Raw genomic sequence first — 23611 nt, 5'->3', positions numbered from 1 at the left:
AAAAAGATAAATTAGATTCTTAGGGGATCAAATATTCAGGTAATGTGGCTGTGAAAGTATTTAAGATTTTATCCTACATCCTTGTATCCTAATGATCTCATATTTTTTGGTCTTTGAAAGTTTTCATAGGGAAGAAAGACAAGTATGAAAAGGAGAAAGAAAATGTAACACCACAAAAATTATCTTCAGCCTCTTAAATGTAATACATAATAATTACTTCCAATCCTGGTACAAGGTTCAGTGGCAGTTAAGCTTCTTATAATAAGAGCTTAAAAGGATGGCATTAAGTAATGCTCAGTTGCAAAAGTATTCCATGTTCTCTGATATCTCGTCATGTTTTTGATAAGGCCTGAGACACTAGACAAATTCCTGAGTAACTGGCTTGGTACAGTCAACTTCAGAGGTTCCAGAAGGTGTCCATCATTTTTTTCTGGCTAATTTGCCTTGAAAACCTTCATTTTGCTTCCTTTGAAGTATCTGTGAAGGCTAATAAATGAAACAATCGGCATTCTAAAATATTGTCTGAAAATGGTATATCCTAGGCTAATTTAAACAGGAGTTAGACACAGAGTTAAAATCTGCATCTCTTGCTAATCTGTCACTATAGTCATCATTGAAACAAAAGGGAGTAGTACCAGTACTGGCTGGGAAGATCTGAACTCTAGGTAGCTTTTGTGTAGTAAGTTGAAAAAAAGAATCATTACAGTTGAAAGGCAAATACACAGAAGACATGGAATGCAGAACTGAGGTGCTTTAGGCAGCCTTAATTTGGCCTAGTTTGTATCTGCATCTTTTTGCTACGTTATCTGAGACTCTTTCTTTAGAGGACTCAATCAGTCAATGAGAACAAAGGATGAAACGTGACCTGTGTCTAGTTACTCCGTGTTTCTTTTCCACAATTGGGAATGAAATGGGTAATTCTGAGTTTCAATTTGTGTTTTAAACACCCAATCATTTTTTCTAGGTATCAAAAGATACAGTCTTTCGATATACGAAGATTTATGAAATTTACATGCAAAACCCCTGAACATCAAGATAACCACTTTCTGCAGAAAGTTAATTTCCTCACATTTCTTCTAAATACTATTTGGGAGAGTTTTCTCCTACCAATGTCTATGCAGTGCTTCTGTGGAGTCTTTTCTCCTGATGATATGCAGCTCTAATGTTATTTTAAATAACTTTATGAAGGCCATCACAATCACTATTCTCACTGACAGACTGGAAAATAGCAAGAGGGATGAAATTACTATCTCAGTGTCATCCAGAAACTCTTTGACAGAACAGGGAAGGGAATTCCATATTCTGAGTCCCAAGCTGGTATTCTGTCTACTGAAAGTCATGAATTTACAACTAATATTTTTCTAGTCCAGAATTTATGCAACTCCATTTCACAATATGCTAGACTGAAAATGGCGCACTGTTGTTTTTCTGCTTTGAAATAACTTTTCTCATACAGCATTACATCTGAAAAGCTAGGCAGTCAGTGCAAGAAATAGCCAGTGAATACTGTCTACAATCGAAAGCAGGCAGAAGAAAATACATTTTAAAGTGATATAATGAAGACTACTTGGGCAGTGGTGCTGAAACAGGGGCATTTACCTCATATTTCAAAAAGTTTGCTAAGTATACTATTTATACTCTGGGAACTGTAAAAGGTTATACCTGTGTAATATTTTGGATACCAAAACCCATCAACAGACTGCTGTATTATTAAATAGCATTAGAAGGATTCATTCATGACTTTAATACATGAAAATGAAGAGTATGCCTGTATGTACAACACACTGCAAAAAAATTTTTAAAGTCTGTTACATGCTAACAATGATTGTATTAGCTACTATAGAGAAGAGTGGCTAAAGCAAATGACAGGGAATCAGTTTTACAGCTTAAATTAGTTCTGTTACTGAGTGTCTTAACTTAGTTTTGCTGAGATGTTTCCTCTCCTCTTCCTAGGCAGGCTCCTAACATTCTTGCAAATTTTCTTCCAGCATCATCAAGTCCAGCAGATTTTGTATACTGCTCTATTTCACAGGACTTTTGAACAGGCTGAGGAAACAGTGTACAATTACTACGACTGACGAGGAAGCAGGGAAGGCAGTTATAATCAGGGTGAAATCAGAAGAAATAATGTGCCAGCAGAAGAGAAAGGGAGGAACACTAGCAAAAGGTAAAGCGACACAAGAGCCAAATGGTATGAGTCCTTCAAGATACTCATACCTGCCATTCGCAGGTTTACAGATTAAGGTGGAAAGAGATTACTGAAATTATAAAATCCAAACTCCTGCATAAAAATCACAATTTACTTGATCTTCGCACGCCTTTTTAAAACATGCAAAATTTTGCCAGGATGGAGAAATGTGAACCGCTGTCTCTCTTCAAAGCAGCAGCACAGTCTCCACTTAAAAGAGAGGCGGCCGGACGGCTCCACGCTCGCACAGGTTGATGCCATATCCCTGCCGCCACGGGATCGCGGCCACTGCGCCTGCGCCTCCTACTCCCCTCCGCCCGCAGGCGCCCCTACGGAGGGTGCCATGTGCCGTGAAGGGGGCGACACGGCCCTCCGTCGCTGTTACTTGGTACGCCCCACCAGGACCTCCCTGCCCCCCGCCTCTCTGCACATGCGCAGCTACGGGTGCTCCGCGCGCTGAAGCGGCGTGAGCGCGGGAACCAGTTGCGCCGTTTGAAATGCGGCCAGCCGTCGCGCCGCGCATGCGCAGCGGCTCTGGCGGCCTCCCGGCACCTCCTCCTGTTCCTCCGCGGGCGTTGCGCGCCTGCGCGCGGAGTCGCGCGTCAGCGGCGCGCGCCGGAAGTGGGCGCCGCCAGTCTCGGGGGAGGTGGCTGCGGGGGCCGGTGCGAGACAAAGCGCGGGAGCCGCCGCCATGACCTCGGCGTTGGAGAACTACATCAACCGTATCCTTGGGGCGGCCGGGCGGGGCGACGGGCCTTCCCGCCGCGCGCGGGGCTGGGGGCGCTGCGGGCGGCGGGTGCGGCCTGCGAGGCGTTGCCCAGCCCGGGGCAGGCAGCTGAGAGAAGGTCGCGGCCTCTGGCCTCCAGGGGGCCGCTCCCCCGGGCGGCCGCGTTGCGTCGGGCCTTCCCCGCCGGCTCGGTTTCTCTTTCCGTGGGGTTGGCTCGGAGGCTGGCCGGGACCGAGAGAACAGCGCTGCCTCTTGGTGCTGCGGGCAGGGTTTCCGCAGCGCTGCGCGCTCGGGCCTCGTCGATGCTGCCGCGATGAGGCAGGCAGACAACGGACCTGGGCTCTTAACATCTACTTAGCCATCAGCTTTACGCCGTTCACTCAGAAGCTGTGGGCTGGCGGTCTTGGAAGCATTTTCTTGCTAGGTTTCGGTACTCTTAGTAACTTACTGCTATTTTCAAGTAATTTGCAAATACAAGAGTACTAACCCATAATCACTCAGATCGATGAGGATGTAATCATTAAATTGGGTAGTTGGAGCTTCAGAGTGAGGAGAGGTAGAACCGGACCGGAGGTCCCCACTGCTAAGCTGTTTTTAAGGACGTGGCTTGAAGTGGCAGTCCATCTTGTTTAAAAAACAGTTTGTTATACACTTAACATTTGATAGTTTGTTGCTCTGCTTTGGGGCAGTACGCTGAGTAACAGGAGAGATGTAGTAGTGTAGAGGCTTTTAATGATGATCATGTTTACTTAAGACTCCATGTTCAGGCTAAAGTGAAACTTTGATGCTAATTGGTGTAATAAAGAGAGCTTGTCTGTTGTCAAATGTTGCTATCAACAGTGCTGCTTGTCTTTTGTTCTTATAAGCTCTTCTAGTTCCTAGTAAAGCTTGCACTATGGCTGTTTCAGAAAGTTGTAGTGGTTCTGTTTCAGATGTCTCAAAACATTTCCTTAATGAATACCAGGTACTGTTGCAGTAATTACTTCTGATGGAAGAATGATTGTGGTGAGACTTGTACTTTTTTGCATCTTGTTGTTCCCCCATAAAGATTCTTTCTTGGGAATAAATACATTGAAGTGGCACAGAAATTCTTCCTTTTGAACTTTTCTGTCAAAAAAAGCCAATCTTCTTTACAGAATCACCAATGAAAATTGCTCCTTAAAAATGATTTCAGTACTGTTGAGTACAAAAATCTAATTTTTCTGTTCTTTGTTTTTTTCATTTGTTTTCCTGAAATTTCCATACAAGACAGACTAAAATACTGTGGAAATAGTACAATTAACTGTCTAGAGAGCCATCATGGGCACAGAGGAAACTGTTTTTCTCCTAATACTAAAGATTACAGTAGCTGTTAGTATGAACACTCAGTAGTAAATATTAGATAGTCTTCCTAAATTGATTACTACTTTTAAAGTTTTGTTCTCCAGCTGTATATATTTAAGCCTGAAAATAAACCTGAAACAAAGCACCTGTTCCGTAGTACCTTAGTAGTGCCACCTTACTTTTTGAGATACCCTTGAGAGCAAAGAGGATAAATTTGAAAGGTAATTGAAGCGCTTAATTTTTATGTGCCTTTTCAGGGAACTCTCAAAGGTTTTGATCAGACCATTAATTTGATTTTGGATGAAAGCCATGAACGAGTGTTCAGTTCTTCACAAGGAGTGGAACAGGTTGTACTGGGATTGTACATTGTAAGAGGTGATAACGTGTAAGTATAGCATATTCATATTTAAAGCAATTTAATTAGGAGTACAGTTTATAGATACAATTGTGTATCTGTATGCATCTTGATAACCCAAGACATCTTACATCTTTGTGTCTGCAGATAGCACAGATAAAGCTATCAAAGCTGAGGCAAATGAAGTAATATCTGTGTTGCTGTTACAAAAATGATAGCATTGTAACGTTAAGATATTGCTGACCTGGATTAACTGAGCTGTAAATTAACAAGCTCATGTACTGATAGCAATCCAGGAAGGGTCAGTATAAAGCTCAGAGCATTTTCCTTGCTTCAGTCATTCTACAGATGTTATTTATCCCAATCTGTGAATAGGGGAATGTACAGATGGAGTAGAAGATGGAAGAATGAAGAAACGATGAGATAGTATTTACATGCAACCAGTCAGCAATCTGGGTATACCAGGTTAACTTTTAATGGGTTTTTTTTAGGCATAATGAGGGAGAGTTAAGATAAGATGTTCGTAGAGATTACTTTGTAATCTGGAAAATGCTTGAAGGTGCTGGCTTGACAGTGTAGCAACAGGACAGTGGAAGCTGATGTAGTTGCTGATCGAGGGTGGGAGTTGATACGTGATATCAAATGCCATTACAGAATGAGGCTAAAAGTTCATTGAAAGCAGAGAAAAAGAGAGAAGAACAGCTGATGTGTCAAACAGAGATGGGAGGATTACAAAAGAAGTGGAAAGAAGGCCTGGTAAAATGGCCTGCTAGGAAGATGATTTTTGCAGCAGCATTCTGAAACGGATGGTAATGAAGTGAGATTATTTTTTATCAAAACCAAGAAAAAAAGGATGTTGGAGCAATCAACATTAGAGCCTGGATAAGCATTTTGGTCTTCTAATTCTGATGGATATTTCTCAATAAAGAAATGACAAGACTTACATTTTTATCAAGATACGTTTATCTAATGTGACTGAGAAAAGGGGTAGATTGGAGTGCTTTTCTGGAGGAAACTAACTTCAAAAAAGGGGACTCTGAGAAATAAAGAAAAATAAATAAAAAAGGGGTTTAAGGGGTAGAATGTTTTCCAGAATTCCATTGTGTGTCAAAGGCATGTACAAAAAGCTTGTAGTAAAATATGTACCATCAATCAAAAAATTCAAATGTGGCAAGTGAAAAGACTATTAGCAGAACTATGCTCTTGCTAAAAGATTTCCAGCTTTTGTTTCAAAGACTAGCCTAAAACAGTTTAGTAGTATTTGGTTCTTATAACCTATATCAAATAAAACACTATTACAACCATTAGACTGTACTTATAACCATCAGCATCTGAAGTTCAAATAATAGAGGTTTAAAATAAAATTTTGTTTTTTAAAAAAAGTCTCAACTAGCAAGTTCATTTTGGCTTCCCAGATTTGCACCAGGGGATTTCAACAATTGGTAATCTGTTTTTTTTATTACAGTGCTGTCATTGGTGAAATTGATGAAGAGACAGATTCAGCTCTTGACTTGGGGAATATTCGTGCAGAACCTTTGAACTCGGTTGTGCATTAAAGGAAAAAATGCACAAGGACTCTGTAAATCTTTGGTTGTACAGACCTATTTAAACAGCATGGACAGTTTTTTACAAATTGTGTGTAATTTGTTTAATCACCAGTTTTTTATTATGAATATGTTATAGTTTGACATGTAAATTAAAATTTCTATGTTTTACTAAGACTTTTTTTCATTGGATTTACTTTGGGGTTTCATGCTACATAACTTCACTGTAAAGTATGTACTGAGAAATGCAGGCAATTTCACTGATAGTCCTGATATTGTTTATATATATTTCATTCTTAAAGTAGAAATCTCATTCCTAAAGGTAAACCAATGTTTTGTTTTAACACCAGTTATTTTGGGGCAGATTGTATAACAGTCAATTTAACAATCACTAATGCTTTTTTTTTTTAATGTAGGGTATTACTAGTAGTAGAGCTATTGAACAAATGTAGTTCTGACTGTAAGTTAAAATGATCTTTGTGATTTCTGTGTAGTGCAGAAAGAATGTTGCAAGTTTTCACAGTCAAATTAACGACACTTATGTAATTGGTTGTTTTTGTTGTTTATGAAACACTTCTCTAATCTCACAAACTGTATCAGAGTTGCAGGAATTCTTAGTTTCTTGATGTCTGCAGGAAAAAAAAGTTTTGAACAGGAAATGGATCATTAACCAAACGTGTTAAATCAAAGCCCATTAAAGTCTAGAGTAACTCATTCTGTATCTTCTCCCCTCAGCAGCTGTGGTATTGCTCAAAATTTGGGTAAGATATGTAGAAAGTGAACAAATTGTGTTTCTGCTAATGTGTAACCCTTTTTTGCTAAAGTGTAGTTTAGAAGACACAGGAGTATTTTGAATAGATAAAATATTTCTTTTGAATGAAATTTGCCTTAATATTGAAAATAAGGAATACACATACTAGAACAGATCTTCTCTATATATAGGCAACAACTGAGTTAAGTGGGACCAACTCTGCACAGTATATTACATTTTTGACTACATCATATTCACTGTCCACCAGAAATACTGATTTGGCAGTGAGAGGAAGTTGATACTATTGCACAAAGTTGTTTTTCATGCCCTTTCATATGGCAGCAGGTTTTTATCTTTTCTCTCCGTATACAAATACGCTCTTCAAAACATAAAATAGTTTAAAATGCATGTTTATGGGTTTTTAAATTGATTTTAATGTTAAATAGGTTTTGGAGCTTTTCCTTGCAAATTCACTGGCTGGAATCCAAATACATTGAGCTGAAGATGTTTGTTCTCCAGAAATTTGGTGCTCTCACGTTCTTGTAACTTCCAGCTTGTTCTTAGAGATTGTTGGTGTGTATGTGAGGCCAAGCAAAACCTTTTTCTTCTTTATTGGTCTTGTGACCTAGTAAAGGAATGTCTGGTAGCTATCTCTCCCCATTTTTCCAGGGAATGGCTGAACAGACATTGGATAAGACAAATCAGGGTTCGTCTGTAATTACTGAAAGTCATTAAAGTCTAATGATTGTGTAATTCCTTATATCAAAAGAATTGATCGGTTTGATGAAACTGACAGTCAACAAACTACTGTGTAACAAAAAATTTTTTTGCTACTGAAACAATATCAGCACAAGAGAAAAGAAGATACAGAAATTGAATTGTATTAATAAAGGGAAAATAAAGCAAAATGCTACCCCTCACACCTCTACCCTCTTCCAGCATGCTATGTTCCTTTTCAGAGGACTTTTTACAGTAAATATAGAAATGTGGATATGTCTTCTAGTAGCTGCATCTTCCCTGAAGAAAATAAAAGCTCCAATGATGAAAGTAGAAATCAAAGCTGAAAACAAAATAGTATACAGATTTTGCCAAGAAAATTTCAGGCCTGACCTTATCTAAGCGGTAATGTCTTCCTTCCTCAAGCCTTACAGCATGTTCCAGGAACTCGCATTAAGTAAATGTGCTGAGGCCACGCAGCCTTACATGAGTAACTGCCACCTAATGACAGGATGTTTCACTCCACTCTGATCTTCCCTGTGGGTAGTAGTCTTCGATGGGAAAAGCAATAGACCAGATGTTTTTCATTACTTGAGGGAACATAAGTGCACGTAGAGGCCCAGGGCATGCACCAGTGGTTTTGTCCATCAAAATGCCATTCATGATAGTGGGTTTGGTTTGTCTTTTTCCCCTCTGGTTATCCTTTGTTTTATACCTCTGATTTTTCTTATTTTGAATTCAGTGAATATTTTTCCACATCAACAGCAGTGATGATGCTGGTGCACTGCATGGAAACCAGTGTGAAAATTATACAGGTGGAGAAATTAAAGAACCAGGATTTAAAGTGGTGAAATCTATCATAAAATAGAAGGAATCAGGATAGAAACCTGTTAAATACTAGCAAAGTTGGGTTTTACAGGAGCACTGATCATAGGTTAAGTGCTGTTTAACATAGATGCAGTTATTGTGCATGTCTTATCAGGTAAACTGAGAAATTATGAAAAAGCATTCTCTACTCAAAACGTTTTAAGGCACTGGAATGTCACACAGAAGGTTCCTATCCCCCAAATACTTACTCATTACAGTTCTTATTTTGGATTTTTGTGCTCAGATGGTTAGGAATTCTCACTTGTATGATTTCCAGCTTCAGCTCTGCTTGTGATGCAGGTGGCAAGCTGTATGCAGATGAATGCTGTGATGCTCCTGCAAGCTGTCTGACCAGAGCAGCTGTTGTTGCCTGGTAAGCACCAGCAGGGTATTGCACTGATGGAACGTGCAGATGAGCTAGTGTCTTCAGCTACAGAAGAGAGATCCTCAAGTCATTTGCCTTGCTCATTTGTTCAAAATTGTATTCATAACAACAAGGATCAACAAAAATCATGCAACTATATATACAGTAACAGCTAGGTAGCATTTCATCTACGGGAGTTCAGTTCTTAGTGAGTTGCAGTGCTGAGCAGAAGCCAAGGCAGGAAGCGATTATGGTTAAGGAGCTGATGTCGATTGAAAACATGGTGCTGCAGAGGAAACACTGCACACTAGGACTTCAGCTAGTTTGGAACTGGATTTCAAAAGCAGAGGACATTAAGATGTCAACAGTCAATAGGACTGGGACCCACCTTTCTCCTAACAATCAGATCATTAGCAGTGAAAGCACACAATGATTTCAATGATTAAACTACAAGTGCAAAATATGAGAAAGTGTTCACTTCATTAACTGAACGGAAGCAGCCTTCTCACTTTCTGCCATGTTTCTTATACCGCTTGTCTTAAACTCATCCGGGATACAAGCGTCAGGCATAATTGCAGCTGGAACTGAGGAAGTGCAAATGATCAAGGCCTCTGAACAGGCAGGCTTAAGATTCTTTTGTGTAATTATAATGGGATAAGATTGTGCTCTGAAATTGCACTCTTGATTTGCAAGACTGTTTCACAGTACAGTTCACAGCTCACATTCAATTAACATTTTCAGGCTCAGAGTGGAAACAGTCTCTGAGGAGAACAGAACAATTAAAATATTTCATATAGTTAGCTATTATTATAATTTAAGTCATTGTTATTTGGGCAAAGGGATAGGTTCCAGGTTAGCATCTTGCATAGTTTATAACATTGGTCCAGTGCTTATGATTTTTATGCTCTAACTTCTGATTCCACCATTTTTCAGCAATCCAGCCAGTGCAGAAAGCAGCAGGAAAGATGGGCATCAATTTGGGAGTGGCACCATTTTAAGAGTGGGTAAGACATGTATGATGCTATATAACCACATCACGTATGTCAGTAGTTTGGAGTTTATTTCTGTTCGTCTTTTTCCGAGTGTCAACAGCAAAGAGCAGCCAGAATGTGACTTCCTAGCAGATGCTTGCAGAATGGCCCTTGGGTGAAAGGGAATTGCCAGACTATCCTGCTGTTAATACTCCTTTCTCATCACACAGAGGTGTCCAGAGCAATGCTGCGTCCCAATCTTCACCTCCTGTTGAGCCTGGCTAGTTGAGTCTTACTAGTTTGCAGGATTGTGAGCCCAGCTAGTTGAATTTTACTAGTTTCCAGGACTGTCAATCCCTTCTCCTAGGAGTCTTTTCTAAATTAAAGATTAAGGGGTACAGAATCCATATCTTACAAATTCTACAGCCATTAGAAGAGATGCAAATGGGAAGAATAAGAAAATTTAGATTTTTGTGTTTACAATATGAGGGATTGTGACATTGAAATACGTGCACAGTTGTACAGTAGTATGACCAGCAGATTAAAAGTGGCTGCAGGGACCAGTGGTTTGTCCCTTCATAATGATACCTCCCAGCACCTGTATGGTCTGCTGGCCTGCTTCTGACTGCCCTTTAAAAGAGATCTATCGTAATGATGGTTTTCATGGTCTTCTCTAACTTGCTGTACTAAGAAAAGGGACATATTTGAAAGGCTCTGAAGAAATTGGGACTAGAGGATAAAGTAGGGCTAGAGCTTCAAAGCAAGAGGAAGCTGACAAAAAGCCTAGCCTGTCAGCCTCTGTTCAAGGCAGATGGTTCCTTCCAGGTTGAAAAAGATGTCAAAATAAATCATAGGCAAGGGTGACTGTTTGGAGTACAAGTGTGCTAGAAAGCCAGTTCATAAGCTCTGGAAGGATTCCATAGTAATCACTCTTGCTGCTGAGGAAGGTACTTTTTTCATATAAATGCATAATCTAAAATCATCAACCTCATTGTAATAGTAAGAGGGAAGTACATTTCATCATGGCATATTTGGAGGAGTAACATTCGACCAGCTGCTGCCTTAAATCCCAGCATGGAGGAAGCTGAAGAGTTTCAGAAGACACCATAATTTTAAACAGATTAAGAGTCCTTCATACAGCTGTTTCTTTAAGCAGTCTGCTTTGCTTAATCTGTTTCAGAAGTTAAAAGATGTTAGTAAGCAAATGGCAACATTAAGTTCACAGACGCTAGACAGCCACAAGGCATATGAAATTGCATCAGCCAAAGGTCATCGTGTCAGCTCTATGGGGTTTTACAGGTGAAAGGTTTTACAGTGTTTTCCAGTTGTTTCACTCCCAGACACACAAACCCCTGGCTCCTCAGCCACTTCACCTCCTTGCTGGCTGGGCCAGCCTGATGGTTGCTAGCAATCAACACGCTCACTCGCACCCCTCTGCTCACCCCTGTTGCTGCCAACACAGACACACAGACCTGCTCACCCAAGGGCTGTCTCCAGCTGCTGGCACTCAGCCCTCCAGCCACAGCCCTGCACACACAGGGGACAGCCCCACACCTAGGGAAAGAGGTAGAAACCAAGTTGAATGAGAAAACGGGACAGATGGCACCAATCAGGTGCAGGGCTCAGCCAGGCAAGCATCCTGACCAGCAGCCTGTTTATATGCAAGCAGCCCCTTTTATCCCCTTATCCCTCTATTTTCCCATGCTTGTTCCTCCCCAAACCACCCTGATCCCCTCCCTGTCCCTGCCTTTGGTTCCTCCCTTCAACTCCCCATAATGAGCTTTGTGCAATCCCCAAATGCTCTTCCCCAGCACTGAGTCATGTGTCCCAACCCCCAGGCAGTAACCCCCATCTGTAAGGGGACCTGAAGAACATCTTCTGTTGGCTCCTGGCCTCCTCCAAATAAAAGGAAGAACAAGGGCTGAAGAGGTGCTCTTTCCTCTTACAGAAGAGACTGCACCTAAACAGAAGACTTCCTGGCAATAAGAAATTAGGATTATGACAGGAATGCTTGGCTACTTGATGAGTTGGTGAAGTTGAGAACTGAAAGCCAATTCACTGTTGGTCCAGCTTTATAATAAAACTATGCCTCACATCACCAGTGAGAAGAAAAGGGCCTTTTTTTTCCCCCTCCTCCTCAATATATCACTTGGCTTCAGCAGTTTGTTTTTTCAGCTTCGTCGGAAGAGTGAGAGATTGGCCATAGCTAGGGACAGCACACACGTGCTGCTGTGCCTGCCGGCAGTGCAGGCACTGAAGTGCCTGACCCACGTCCCTGCTCTCACACCAAGTTAAGCCAATTGCTGGCTTTGAGCACTGAGGACATTTCTCACCTCAAATCAGAGGGCAGGGATCATCTAAGAAGCTTCTTACCCTTCTCTGTAGTGCCAGATAAGCTCTGTTTTCCAGGACCTGTATTTCATAAACCCCTGCTACCTCTGTAACCTGCGCCACTGATGATGTCCCCACTCTCTCCTGCTTGCTGTTGCAACACGTGATAGTAGTGACTCTCCCTTTCAGTCACAGTTCTGTGCTTGGTTATTTGCTGGGGAGGAGCCTTTTGTGACTGTGTTTGCAGGCAGGGCAGCTATTCTGCTGTGAGCATTTATGAACCAGACCTCTCATATATGAACACCTCCACCTGTGAGTGGCTGGACTCTTGACAAAGTGGTCCTTTCCTATTCAGCATGGTAAAGCAAATGCTTTAAACAAAACCACTGATATAGGGAATATTTAACCAACACAAGCCAATCATGTAGCTCACCTGCCCTACTTTGGAGGGGGGGGGGGGAAATAGGACTGGACAAGGCATGCCAAAGCATTTCCAAGGACAAAAATGACAAATGACAATGAGAAATACAGTAGCTTTAAAAAGCTCCTTAAACACCTATTAGCAAGTTATCTGTCTCATTTGTCAAAGCAATTGAGAGCCAAATGACCCAGGGCACAGAGCAGAGAGAGGCTGTAAAGAAGAAACCAACTCCTGTCTCAGGGAAGCCAGTGCTTCAGCAGGAAATCAGACTGCGTGGTGACAATAGTCTTTCTAGTAACACATGCCGGGCAGAAGGGAAAGACTAATTTTATCACCTTTGTTGCCTTTTCACTGTTTCTCTGCTTATGAAAAATATTTTTTTATAAAAACAATTTCCCAGTAAGAGACTGTCTGCTGGGTGCCAGCAGCATTTCACTACCAACAGCACAACTCAAGTAACAGCCTTCAGCCCCTGCCTGAGCTCTGGTATGGTGTATGCACCTGCAGCACTGTCTCAGCCATACCCGTACCTGGCCATGCACTGCCTTGATCCAGACCCTCCAATCTGTGAAGATCAGGGCTCTGGAACCTGGCTTGACCTCAGCCCTGCCCCATCACCACAGACCTGCCTGGTGATCACTGGTCCTGATCCTGACCTGGATCTGTGGATCTGCCTTATCACCGCGAACTTGTCTGGTGATCTTGACTCTTCATTAGATCTGGCCATGACAGCTGGAAAAGAAGTGACTAGTGGAATACCTTTCTTTGTTTCATTACAAAGGAGAATGCTGACAGTAAAAGATACTGCCAGGGCATAGGTAGACTGGCATACCGTAAACAAGTAGATGTATGGTCTTAAGGACAAGAATATTTCCCAAAGTATGGAAAATGAAGTAGCTCCTTTTGTGGAAGAGAACTGTATGACCCAGTGAAAGCAGTGTTCTTCCACCCTGGTTTAACCTCTCAGGTCTGTGCTAAGCTACCTTGAAACTTGAAAAACATTTGAAAAATTTACCAAGTTCTTGGTTCCCTGCTCTGGAGGTGAAGTTGTGATGGATATGGAAGCAACTAAAACATAGATTAGAGAAAGATGTCCCTGAACAAGCAGAGTTGAAGAGATTTGGTTCTGTGGTGGGACACATCTTCACTTGTGTTTCTTTCACATGCTGCATTTGCTTGTGCTAAGTCTCATGTCTTTCAGCATTGCACATGAAAGGCATTCTTCATCTGACAGAGCCAAACTCCATGTTCTGGAGTGCAAAGAACAAAGGCATTGGTGTGCAGTAACAAGCCAAAATTCCCTTCTTCGTATGCAATTTGTCCGCATTGCTTGCACTGCGTGAACAGAATGAACAAAAATCTCAACACATACCTACTACATCCCAATAAAATACAATCAAGCACTGACATACCAGGTAACTGGTCCAGAGGCTTAGACAGAAATTATGAGAGACATACCCACATAGAGGATGGATTCCTGCTCTGTAAAACAGGATACAGCTCTTCAGGAGGAAAGAGTGACCCCTTGCTGTTGTGTTGCTGTATAACATGTTAAAGGACAAACTTTCAGGGTAGCTGGGGCTGTATCCAAAAGCTGCACAAACCAGCCACACATTTTGACAGTGTACAAGGAACTCCTCCTTACCCCCCCCCCCCAATCAACTTTGAAGTTAGTGAACTGACTAGATAGTCTTTTACCTGTTACCCTCATGGTAACAGTAACGAACTCCTGTTATGTCAGTTGCTAACACAGATTATCAGTTCTTCTCTAGCAGGCAATAACCTTCACCTGTTACTGACAACCAGCAGTAAAGAAGCATTTACCATTGGCTTTTTAAGCTAATTGAATTTGTTGTTTGTTTGATTTTAGTAAAAGGTAGTTTGTCTCCAAGTTCAGAGCAAGTGTGGCAATAGGTGCCACAGGTAGAGAGCAAAGGTGAAAACAGGACAAAGATGGTCAGTAGACATATATGTAAGACCAAATTTACATTCTCTCTGCATAGCAACAGCAAAGCAGTTAGAGCTGCGGAGGTCTGCAGTGAATTAGAAGAGGCTGCCTGGACATCTCAAAAGTCAAGACTGACTTGGTGTACACACTAGTGCTATGGCAGCCCTGCTCAAATGCTCTTAATTTTTCATGTAACTACTCTGCCAATGAATAACAGTAAGAACAACTAGTCTTTTTTTGTGCCTAAAATACAATGCAACATTCTGAAGAGAGCAAACCCTGGACAACTTTTATACCATTTGCTCAAGGGAAAAGGGACTGGCATAAGGACATTCTTTTTATGAAACAGAATTCTATGTTCTCTACAACTGAATTTAAAAATCTAGTAATCATCTTAAGGCTGCTAACCCAAAAGTCTTTCTAGCATACCTTAGCAAAGAGATTAAGAAATGCATTGCTTTCTCTTTGGAGATGAGAAAGTGCCAAAAGCTGAATTTGTCTTTGCCATTTACGGTGCCAGGCAGACAAATGTCTTCCCCCCTCCCTTTCCCCGTTGCTGACTCCACATGGACCAAATACGCTTCCAGACTGGTGGGCTTTGCAATCTTTCACGGCTACCAGGAGCCCTCTCCCTCCCTTCTGCCTAGACCACAGGAAGCCTTGTTCTGAAAGGCAGCCGGAGTCAAGTGCCCCAGTATTAGCAAGACCTGAAGTCGAGGCCCCCGTCTTAACACACTCCTGCTTGCGGCCTCCACTGCGGAAGAGGACCCCCACCTTGCACCCACAGGCAGCAACAGGCCAGACTCCTGCCAGCGTTCCCCCTTTGGCAGCAGTCCGACAGCTACTATTCTGTAAGAGACACAAGCAGAGGGAGTAAGAAGGTACAGTCATAAGTAGGGGAGGGGAGAAAGCAAAGACAGGAACAGGCTAAAACAAAACAAGTACTAGAATACAAAATTTATTAATTACAAATTTGGAACAATATTTTGAATTAAATACAACGGTTTTGTGTTGATAATACTCTGCACTACTATAAAAAAAAGCCGCAAAGAGTGATGGCAGCGTTTGTTGCTTTTCCTCACTGCCTAGTAACCTTAAGTCCTTGAATTGGTAGGTAAAACCAAATATTTTCAGTCTGCATTCAATTCGGTATAACTATTCTTTAACTTTCTGGAATTAGTTCTTCCTCCGTTTTAGGATCTTCTTATCACTAAGAACTTCTAGAGACATGAAACGGCAAATACTGATCTTCAGTGCATAACTCCCTGAGGTAAGTCAAACTGCCTACTTGTTCTTGATGCAAATGCCCCACAGGACTGCCCTTCACCAGGGTTACAGCCACCACATCATCAGCCACTACAGCAGCAACAAAAAGTTTAGCCATCCTGTCACATAAATTTTGGAAAATATTGAGAAAACTGAAGGTTGATATATCAACATTCCTTTTTCCTTTACAAAGTGTTTCAGGTGCAGCATAGATGTTCATCTAGTGACTGCAAGTGTCTAAAGCTGCAGCACTATACAATACAAAAATCAACATGAGATACTGAAACAAACATACCAAAAAGACTACACATCAGTTTTCTTGGCACTGCTACAAGCTAACTTTTTAACTTGAAGCACATAAAGGTGACAGCAATGTAAAATGCCCTATTTTCCAGCTTGAACACTGGTGAAACATTCAGTTAATCAACATAAATATTCACTGCATCAGGACAGAAGTAGTGGGCATAAAACTGATTAAGGTTTCTAGTGTTATTTTGATACTTAGCACATTACTTAAATTCACATAAAATGAAAAGGATGAAAAAGAACAAAGGGAATGCTTTGGTTAAAACACAGAACATGAATGGGGCAAGACAATGCATCTGCTCTAGTAAGAGACATTTCAGCAGTTCTGTCAAGCTCAGGAATTAAGACTAGTCAATCTGCTAGTCACAAAAATTAGATATGGTTCTTATTGTGAGTACAAAATAAACGATACATCCCTGCAATATTCTTTACAGACAAGTGCAATGTGCTTGACATCCATTTAATACAGTTAGAGTTTATATTCAAACTGCAATAAAGATTTTTCACATCTAAACCATCTAATGGAAAACCATTAACATGTTAAATAAACCATATAATTTACACAGCCTTTCCCTAGTATTTGTTCAAATCAAATAATTTTTGGTTAAAACATCACGGTACTCCTGTATTGCCCTGGAAAGCGGATCCTGGTCTGCATTTACATTTTTTGAAGATCCATCAGTAGATACCATTGGGGAAGCTCCAGCAGATCCAGTTTCAAGTTCAGCAGTGGCTGGGGTAGGGGAGGGGAAGAAGATAGGATTCCATGCATTAGTTTCACAGTAGACTGGGCCAAATAAGTCACTAGAAAAAGGTGGGTAACTGGAGAGGGTAAAGATCTGGAGAGTTATTTAAAAACATCCAAGGGAAACAAACAGGCAACAGGACAGGCACAAAGAAACAAATAAGATTTTTCATGTTTGATTCTTAGTCAACAACATTGCTAAAGCTAGTGAAGGAAATTCCAGAGGCTACACACAAAGAGTCTTCAGGAAACTCAAAAATGACTTCTGCTTACACCAGTGGTAAATTTAGCACCCTGCAGACCTCTTTACACTCAATTTTCCATTCTCCTTAAAAGTTCACAGCAGCTCTTTTTTGGAATACTACACTTTAAAACAGCTTCTGCATTCTCTGTGATAAAATCCAAAATAATCGGCCTTTGAAGAGGCAAATACCATATTGCAGTCAGGCCAAGACAAGTCTCCCAGCATATTAACATATCTTTCTCTGATGGGCGTCTATATAGCTTGCCCTGTCAAAACACTTCCTTCCATGAAAGCACATACTGAATGAAAGCAAAAAAAATAAAACATTTGCTGTCTTTCTCCAGCCACCATATTCACATAAAGTCTCAAAACCAAACAAGTAACACTATTCCTACTAGGCATATAATTACATTCAAAATGCAAACAGATTCAATGCAACAGATTTGTGTCCGTCCAAGCAAATGGAAAGAGCTATAAAGAAACAGCTGGCCACTTGCTGGGGGATTGACGACTACTGGAATAGAAGTAAATGCTCTCCGGGGCTACCTGCTTTGAAACAGACCCAGTCACTGCAAAGCTGTGACTCTGGAGGAACAATTATCGTGAAAAGGTGAGATTACGCTATGGAAGCCTGGCTTCATATTATAGGACCCATATGTTACGCTTATGCTGTATATTATAAGCAATCAAATCATTCTACGTTTTCTTAAAAACTGCTAAGTGATCTTTTTCTACAAAAAGATATCTTTTGTTACTGATTTGTATTTTTCTGGCTTACCCCCAAAAGACTGCAATGTATAAACAACAAATACAAGCAATAAATGAGACAGCATACATCAAGAACTATAACACTAGAGGATGTGTATGGCATGCTTTAGCACTGAATGCGATCAGTGTATATAGGAGGAGAAGTGATTGCTGAAGTATATAAAAATCTTAATGCAGGGCTTCTTTTGTGTTCAACATTTGTGCTTGATGATTAACTGTAGGGAAAAGTGACTTCAGCGTAAAGCAAGTTTCTCTCTGTGGGGAGGGGGAGTTGGTTTTCTTCCTGTTTGTTTGTTTTGGGAGATTTTTTATTTTTGTTTTGTTTTTAGGCAACTGCAAAATATTCTGTACAAATATTTTGGTAACCAGGAAGTTTCCATACAAAACTCTAAATTGAAAAACCTTCAAAATAAAACTGGAACTAAAACTAAACTGGAACTAAAATTAAATTGGAACATCCTCTAACAAATTACCTTGTTCAAGTTCTTTAGTGATTTTTTCATCCAGTTCCCGCCGTACCTAGAATTATATATAAAATATAGTTAATATTTCAATAGCTACATTTTTCTAATATTAGTTTCTAAAGCATTTTAAAACCCAGCCATAATATGCAATACAGATGGAAAACATCTAGGTTTGAGGTTTGAATTTTTTGATGAGAAACTCTTGGTCAGCTGGGGTGTAGCATTTTCACTGCTGAGCAACAACCACCATATCACAAAATGATCTGTAACTCACTAGCTGGTTCGTAACTGGACTTCTGAAAAAATAGAGGGGAAAAAAAAGCACAAGGAATTTATAACAATGTATGGTTACGCTCTAGCCTCAAATACACGAATAGAATGTCTGTTTAGCTGAAACATGCATAAGTGTCATACACTGGGCCAACCTCAGTTGAGGCTACTTCTGCAGATTTGTAAGAGAACAGTTGCAACAGCAGCTGCTGCAAGATCGACATATTCCACAGCACAGGAAAAAAAAAACAGAAACAAAAAACTGTGACACATAGAAGTGAGTGTCAAAACAGACAGTATGCAACTTCCAGGCTTATGTAATTAGCAAACATTAGGGCCATGAAGATGATTAGGGGCTTGGAGCACCTGACCTGGGTGAGCTGTGATTGTTTAGCATGGAGAAGAGAAGGCTCTAGGGGCATCTTACAGTGTGCAAAGATACCTGAGGGGGCAGGGGGTAAAGACAACAGAGCCAGACCCTTCTCAGTGGTAACCTGTGAAAGAACAAGAGGAATGGGCGCAAACTGAAACAGAAGAAATTCCATTTCAATGTAACGGGGGCCCCAGGTGAGGCTGCTCAGGGCCTGTTAGTGCCCAGAGAGGGGCTGGAGCCTCCATCCTCGGAGACACTCAAACCCCGGCTGCACACAGCCCTGAGCAACCTGCTCTGCATGAGCCTGCTTGCAGCAGGGGCCTGGCCCAGAGCACCTCCCGCAGCCCCTCCCGACCTCAGCCCTCCCGTGACTCTGCAATTGCAGCGCTGAAGCCCGGCGGGAAGCCTCATCCATCTCAGCAACAGCTCAGCAGGCTCCTCTGCCAACGCACCGGCAACAAGGAGAACCTAAACACCGTTTTCTGTACTCAGCAGCAAAGGAGCCAGGACAAAGGGCGCCAGGGCCTCAGGAAGGGCAGCGCTCTGCAAACCCTCGCAGGAGCAGCAGTCACAGGCCGCTCCAGGCCCAAACAAGCGCGGCCTCAAGGCAGGAGAGCGGAGGCAAGGGCCCTCTCGCCAGGCATCGCTGCACCCAAATTCTCCCGCTCCTCAAGGCGAAGAACTGCTCAGGGAGGCTCTGTCGCAATCGTCTCTGCCTTCACGGCTACGAGAGGGGAGCCGGGAGCTGCAGGAACCAAGAAAACACCAGGAGCCCCAAATCCCCAAGCCTTCATTTACAAACAGGAGGAGCAGCAGCGAAAGCCTGGCAAGAAGGGAGTCTAACAGATAAAGGGAGAAATTGGTGACAGAAAGAAGCAGGAAAACATAATGCCCAGCCCAAAAGATGACTCAAAAACAAGACCAGTCCTAAGAAGCAGTAGTAGTTGGTGTTGGAAGAAATCACTTTCCCTGCTTTCTGGAACCTTCATAATGACCAGATGGTCCACAGGGACCTCCCCAACCCATGCAAATCAATCAACAGAAGAAAAAGACTGTGTTTTCTTCTCATTCATGGTATTAACACCTTTGTGCTTTTCATCCAGGTCTGAGGAAAGAGGAGTAAGTGGGGGGGGGGGGGGGGGGGGAGGTGAGTCACTAGTTTCTGGAAGGCGAATCAAGAGTCAGGCAAGATATGTGCTCTTGAGTATTATACCTTGCCTCCATTGTTCCCGTTCCCCCTCACCCCTCTGCAAAGGCATCACACTGCTGACTATCCCAAACCTCTTGGTTGGTAAGGATGAGAACTGCAGATTCCAGAAATGCTTCTGCCAGATTAGTCACAGAGCTGGAAAACAGAACAGTGACCTCTGATATTTTCTGTACAGAGTTCTGCACTGCCATACTGCTCATCTCACTGCTCCTCTCTGCACGCAGCAACACACTGGCTTTCACCCTTGAAAGCAGTCACCTTTTAGCTAGTTCTTGTCCAGACAGCTGTGCTGACTTACTATTTATCATGGGGGCTGCCCGAGGACAGAATCTGGATCATCCTGTAAGAGCCCATGAGATGATGCTCAGAGTCCAGAAACTCAATTCAGAACATTACTGGCATGTCAGGTATAACTGTTGTTACTGTCAGGAACTTTCTGAATGTCAGAACTGGTCAAGAGGGTAAAACAACCCATTTCTGTAGTTTAAGGAAGTTCTGTTATAACAGGTGTGATCCATTTTTCAGGTGGATTAACTACTACAGAAGCCATAACATTGTGAACACATAATGTGAGATGACAAAAGGCATGTTACAATTTCAACTTCCCATGAAAGAAATACACATTTAGATGCACGTCCTCTAGCACCTCCCGCACCTGTGAGAACCACATTTCTCTTTCTCAAGAACTCTGAAAGAAGAGATTAAGTATTATGAATCTCCTGAACACCTTCAACAGTTCAGTGACCTGAGGGTACCAACAATGCCACTACAATTAGGCAAAATTGTTCCCTACCTGGTGATTACACAAATAGAAAGACATACCACACTAAAGGACATGCAGCTGGAACTGCCAAGAGGGAGGATAAACTCACATTGATAATCCAAAGCCCCAGTGACTAGCCTTCTGCTCTGACTGGAGCAAAACAGTTATGCTAAGATCTCTGGCTTTTTCTCAAGAGGATCTGGCAGGAGTGGGAAGAAATGGGTAAGCTGTCCAAGGATTTAGCTGTAGTTCTACCTGCCTTCATCCCGGGAAGAAAATAATCTATTCCAGAACTAAACAGTAATCATCCCCTGAAAGGTAAATTCTGAATCTGATTAAGTACATAGAGAAAATAAAATGTGTACAGTAAGAGACAATAATCCCCAGCTCCTCTGGTGACACCAAGGCAAAAGTTTCTGTATGTTATAAACAAGCCCAGAGAGAACTTCAAGGTAGTAAGTCCCACAAACTAACGAAATTATATTAGTGAGGAACAATTTAGGTAAAAGCATAACAAAACAAAAAAACTCTGATATCAGTAATTGGGGACGGGGAAAATATCAGCTGTAACTCAATTGTTCTTGCACTCCCTTGAGAGTCAGCTCCTGGCTGATGGGGGCTTTGGGTTCTGGTTTTCAAGCCTTCAAAGTGAAGCCTCAAAAAATAGCACTGAAACCTAAAAACATTCCCCACCATAGCAACCCTTCAGCAAAAGCAAAAGACATACGATCTGAAAAGAAACTTCACGGCTACCACTAAAGTCAGGATACTGAACGAGGGCAGTATCACCATTCTCAGATGCATGCTTTTTGTGGTATCAGCTCAGATTAATGTTTCTTGCAGGCGGATTTTAGAACCATTTTTCACGACATTTTTAAGTAGCCCATCTGAAATTATTAAACCAGCAAAATTAGCTACCTTGATAGAAGTCTGAGATGCCCGAAAATTCCAACTTCTGGAAAATTAAAATGGGAATGAGTACCTGAAGAGTTTTGCTCTTTGGTTACGATACCTCTCACAACGATACCTACATAGATTAGGACAGTTAGGCAGTCCTGAGAATGCACATGAAAGACTATTACCTTACCTTCTAGGAAAATCTGACACTTGCTAAGCTACACTGCATCGAATTCTTCTAAAGAGGAACGTGCTGGGACCAAGCCAGCTACTGTGTTTCACATGAATAATTAACATAGAAAACTCAAACACATTTATCATATTATATAGAACCCAGGACTGAGACTAACCACCAAAAAGGTTTGCATAGGGGTCTTCTGAACACTTGACTACCTGTTGAGGCATTTCAGCTGAAACCAGAAGATAACACAAGAGCTAGTGCTATAGTATCCATTAATAAAAGCACCAGGAACCTTTAAAAGAACCATTATTATAAGAACCGTTGCTAAAGGCGGGCATTATCAACTGAGAAAAGAAAACCAAGGTTGAAAATCTCAGGAATCACTTCTCCATTACTTCAAATCTGCAAAACTAAGAAACATTCCATGAACAGAGTGTCAGGTTGTCTTGATGAAGCATATTTGAAACTTGATGAAAGGACTGAATTAAAACCCAGTCACAGGGTTTTCACAACACTGATATTTGAGTAATGAAGTGCTGCAGGTTAGCTATAAACCTCTCTTACATAGATTACTGACAGCGTTGACTACAAGATGGAGTTGGTCCATCTCACTCTAAAAGCAAGTTAATTTAAACTGTGTAGAGCCAGCCAGTGTCCACAAATAAGCCTGATAAACCCCTTGCATCCTCATGCTGTCATCTGAGAGAACAAAGGGTAAAGCAGCCTCCACATGCCCATAGTTATTTAATAGTTGAAAGCCTGTGAAAGCTAAGGACAACACAAGTGACTTAGAACTGCAGATTAAAGCATAATACTCGGGGCAGATGCGCATGGTGGAAACAGCAATCACTGTCCATCTCATTCTCTCTTAGTTCAGCTGCTATAATGTGCTGGCAATCAGGCAGTGCAATCAAGTCCAGATGAATCCAAGACCTGGACTTGCAGGTTGAACAATAGTCTATCAGTAAAACTGCTTCAGCCAGTGCTGTATTGAAGGATTCTTTTGGGCAATGGCAGAAAGCTCGCTACCACACAACATACACGGCTGATGATGTTTTACTTTGATCTGTTTTCTGCCCAGTCAACTTGGGAAGCAAAAGTCAGACTACAGCAGTTTATTTCCCTGGAATACTGCAAGCCAATGACATTTAACTAGGCCATACTGAAGAACCAATGAGGTATGTGATGATTTGGAAGCCTCCTGCACATGACCTCCTCCTTGTAACAGCAACTCACCTGTGAGAGAGCGAGCAAACACTGCCCCAGCTCAGAGAGCACTGGCATTCATCATGATGTAAAGTGCAGAAACTCACACCGAAGAAAGGGAACCCTTGGAAACTGTTTCTGATATAAAAGTGATGCCTGCTGATGCTAGCAGCACATTCTCACATACCTTGGTACTGACAGTTGCTCAAACACAGGGCTGGACTTTAATCCCTGAAGCGCAACTGCCATGGGATTGAGGTGACTAAGTCTGCAAAAATAACGTCAAGCTCCATAGAACCGATCATGTACTTGCAAGTCCAGGGATGCCAATGGTTTCACAAAGAAGCAGAGGCATCTCAGATTCTACTACAATATGCGCTCAGGCTCTTGCCATCAGTCTCTTTAGCCAGC

At 41.7% G+C, this 23611-nt stretch overlaps 2 protein-coding genes and 1 long non-coding RNA gene across 14 annotated transcripts in view; 1 reads left to right on the top strand and 2 right to left on the bottom strand.

The window, feature by feature from the left end:
* Positions 1-2758: 2758 nt before the first annotated feature.
* LSM8 (LSM8 homolog, U6 small nuclear RNA associated) lies at positions 2759-6314 on the top strand. Its single transcript, XM_026097361.2, has 4 exons — positions 2759-2910; positions 3880-3920; positions 4496-4623; positions 6059-6314. Exons 1-4 carry the CDS (start codon positions 2880-2882, stop codon positions 6147-6149), a joined length of 291 nt encoding a protein of 96 aa, XP_025953146.1. The 5' UTR covers positions 2759-2879; the 3' UTR covers positions 6150-6314.
* Positions 6227-11438, bottom strand: LOC135327588 (uncharacterized). 2 transcript variants are annotated; one of them, XR_010387914.1, is made up of 2 exons: positions 11280-11438; positions 6227-8902 (listed from the first exon to the last, which is right to left on the bottom strand). It is a non-coding gene; the product is annotated as an uncharacterized LOC135327588 (long non-coding RNA). The 2 variants fall into 2 exon arrangements; XR_010387916.1 differs by having other exon boundaries at positions 11288-11438.
* A 4011-nt stretch (positions 11439-15449) lies between these two features.
* ANKRD26 (ankyrin repeat domain containing 26) overlaps positions 15450-23611 on the bottom strand; it is a 65786-nt gene continuing 57624 nt past the window's right edge. For all 11 annotated transcript variants that reach the window (XM_026097335.2, XM_026097336.2, XM_026097340.2 and 8 more), the window contains 2 exons: positions 18310-18355; positions 15450-16812 (listed from right to left, as the gene is read on the bottom strand). In XM_026097335.2, coding sequence (XP_025953120.2) covers positions 16664-16812; positions 18310-18355 — 195 coding nt within the window. In that variant the 3' untranslated portion in view covers positions 15450-16663. The remainder of the gene's footprint in view (positions 16813-18309; positions 18356-23611) is intronic.

The sequence above is a fragment of the Dromaius novaehollandiae genome, chromosome 1, assembly GCF_036370855.1.
Source record: "Dromaius novaehollandiae isolate bDroNov1 chromosome 1, bDroNov1.hap1, whole genome shotgun sequence".
Lineage (NCBI taxonomy): Eukaryota > Metazoa > Chordata > Aves > Casuariiformes > Dromaiidae > Dromaius > Dromaius novaehollandiae.
Note: the sequence above shows the minus strand (reverse complement) of the source record. Positions and strands in the feature narration are given on the sequence as shown.